The 2,500-nt window shown below is 34.6% G+C and overlaps 1 protein-coding gene across 1 annotated transcript in view; it reads left to right on the forward strand.

The window, feature by feature from the left end:
* Window positions 1-2,500, forward strand: part of LOC137657192 (uncharacterized) — a 17,194-nt gene that overhangs the window by 12,268 nt on the left and 2,426 nt on the right. The window contains exon 4 of the mRNA XM_068391540.1: window positions 896-1,058. Coding sequence (XP_068247641.1) covers window positions 896-1,058 — 163 coding nt within the window. The remainder of the gene's footprint in view (window positions 1-895; window positions 1,059-2,500) is intronic.

Raw genomic sequence — 2,500 nt, forward strand, 5'->3', positions numbered from 1 at the left:
TACAGGCTCCCAAATAACTAACTTGATTTAGCTAACAATATAGGTATAAATGTGGCCCCAAAGGAGTCACATAATGGTGAAAATTGCATATATATATTCAAGCGCGTTTGTCGTTTAGGTTGAGTATTGTTGCAGCTTTTGAGAAACCATTACAGATAGAGAGGTACCTAGGATGATATATTAAAAATTTATAATAAAATATCATTGATGAAAATAAAAGTCGAAATTAGCGAGTGCTGCATTCGACGATTATGGTCCTTCTAGTTGATTGGAGTCTGACAGTGGTTACTATACACAGTGAGTGAAAAAAAAAACCAGATTTGTTTAAGATATTTATCAGGTTTCTTGTTTTACATGCAAGACACTACAGGTGTCTTGCACCAACTACCACAGTCTATATGGCATCAGACGGACTCACAGCTCTTCGTCTGTGCTAATTAGAAATTACTTTCTCTAATGGGTAAAGTCTTGCAGAAAATAGTTACCATTTTTTTATAGTTATTTACTTATAGCACTTTTACCCATTATGAGAAATGATAAATAAAGTGAAATATACTACCCGAACGAACGCCAGTCGTTGAAACAATATCATTTAAAAGCTTATCATTAGTATTATTATCAGTACTACCGTCAACGATAATTTATCATTATCATCTTTATCATCATTATTATCATGAATATTTTTATTTACTACCAATACTCCTATTATTTTAATTATCATCAATTTCTAAATTAAATCAAGCTTTTTTATTCCTCTATATTGGACTTATTGATATTCATGATATGAATATTATCATTATTTTCCCTTATCTATAACATTGTTATTATTACTGCTCTTATGATATTGGTTGGTATTGTTAATATTGCCATCATCATGCATGTTATCTATTTGCAGGCCTGTCGATTAATTCCATCAAAGAAATCAGCAAGCATCTCTTGACTCCTATCAACCTGGGGGATATTGAGGGTACTGTTCTCCTTTTCCTTCCCGATGTCACGAAGGACACCAGAAAGAAAGGATGTGAGATTGCCAAGAGCCTCATGCCTACTGATTCTGGGTACGTACAGGTGTGATATGTGGGGCCCGTTCGTTTTTACGTATATATGAATATATTCATAATACATCGAAGGCTTAGCATTCCACTTTTATATCTATCTATACCTAATCTGTACACACACATACACACGCACATATATCTATATGTATATATATATATATATATATATGTATATATATATATATATATGTGTGTGTGTGTGTGTGTATGTATATATATTTTATACATATATGTATATTATATATAAACATAATATATATATGTGTATATATATAAATATATATATATATATATATATATATGTATATATATATATATATATATATGTAAAATTTATATGAAATCCCAAGCAGACTGGGAATGGGATTTTTACATGATCTTTTTGTGCTTGAATTGGTCACAATTATATAATAGTGTAGATCCTGTTGTCCTTTTGAATGAGAATCTAGTCAACATAATTGATAGGCGTATCCCTTCTCGTGTGCTAGGTACCGAGTGAAGGACAAACCGTGGTTCAATAATGATTGTAGACGTGGCTTTTTTGGGAGAAGCAGGAGGCCTATCAACTTTGGAAGGGTAACAGATCAGATTTGACCTGGAACAACTATACTCAGCTTCGAGCTTTTGCTCAGAGAGTTTATGCCTCAACTGAAAAGGAGTACAATTTAACCATAAAAGAAACACTTTCTGGTACAACTCAGGAACATAAATGGTGGGTCTACCCTTAAATCTGCACTCTTTGGTGTAGATGCAACAGTTCCTCCTTTACTTAAACCAGATGGCTCAGTCACTCACTGTCCAAAGGAAAAGGCAACCCTTTTGGCTGATGTTTTTGACAGTAACAGAGTAATGAAAAACTTGAACTTCCTCATTCCTGTTTTCCTGAGGCTAAACTAACTAGTTTAGCTTTTCGATCTCGTGAGATTAAAGCTCTGTTGATGGACCTTGATGCTTAGGGAGGTGTAGACCCAAATGGTATTTTTCCTTTGTTTTTTATAAAGACAGCAGATTTCTTAGCTCCAAAGTTATCTGTTATTTTGCGCAAGTTAGCAAGAAGAGGAGCTTTTAGCACTAGTTGGAGAATTGGTAATGTTACTCCTCTATGTAAATGTGTTTGTGGTAGCTCAAGTCCCACTGATTACCGCCCAATTTCCATAACTCCCATATTATCTAAAGTTTTTGAACGTCTTCTGGCAAAACGTCTTAATAGGTTTGCTGAAGGTAATCATCTACTCCCTAGTTTGCAATTTGGTTTTCGTAAAGGCCTTGGAGCATGTGATGCCCTTCTTACAATCTCCAATGCTGTACAGAAATCCCTTGATTGTGGTCGGGAAGTTCGTATGATTGGCCTTGATTTTAGTGCTGCCTTTGACCGTGTTAATCATGAGGCCCTTGTTTTCAAACTGAAACAGTTGGGAGTGGGTGGGTCGTTTCTTAGCATT

The sequence above is a fragment of the Palaemon carinicauda genome, chromosome 1 (genome assembly GCF_036898095.1).
Source record: "Palaemon carinicauda isolate YSFRI2023 chromosome 1, ASM3689809v2, whole genome shotgun sequence".
NCBI lineage: Eukaryota > Metazoa > Arthropoda > Malacostraca > Decapoda > Palaemonidae > Palaemon > Palaemon carinicauda.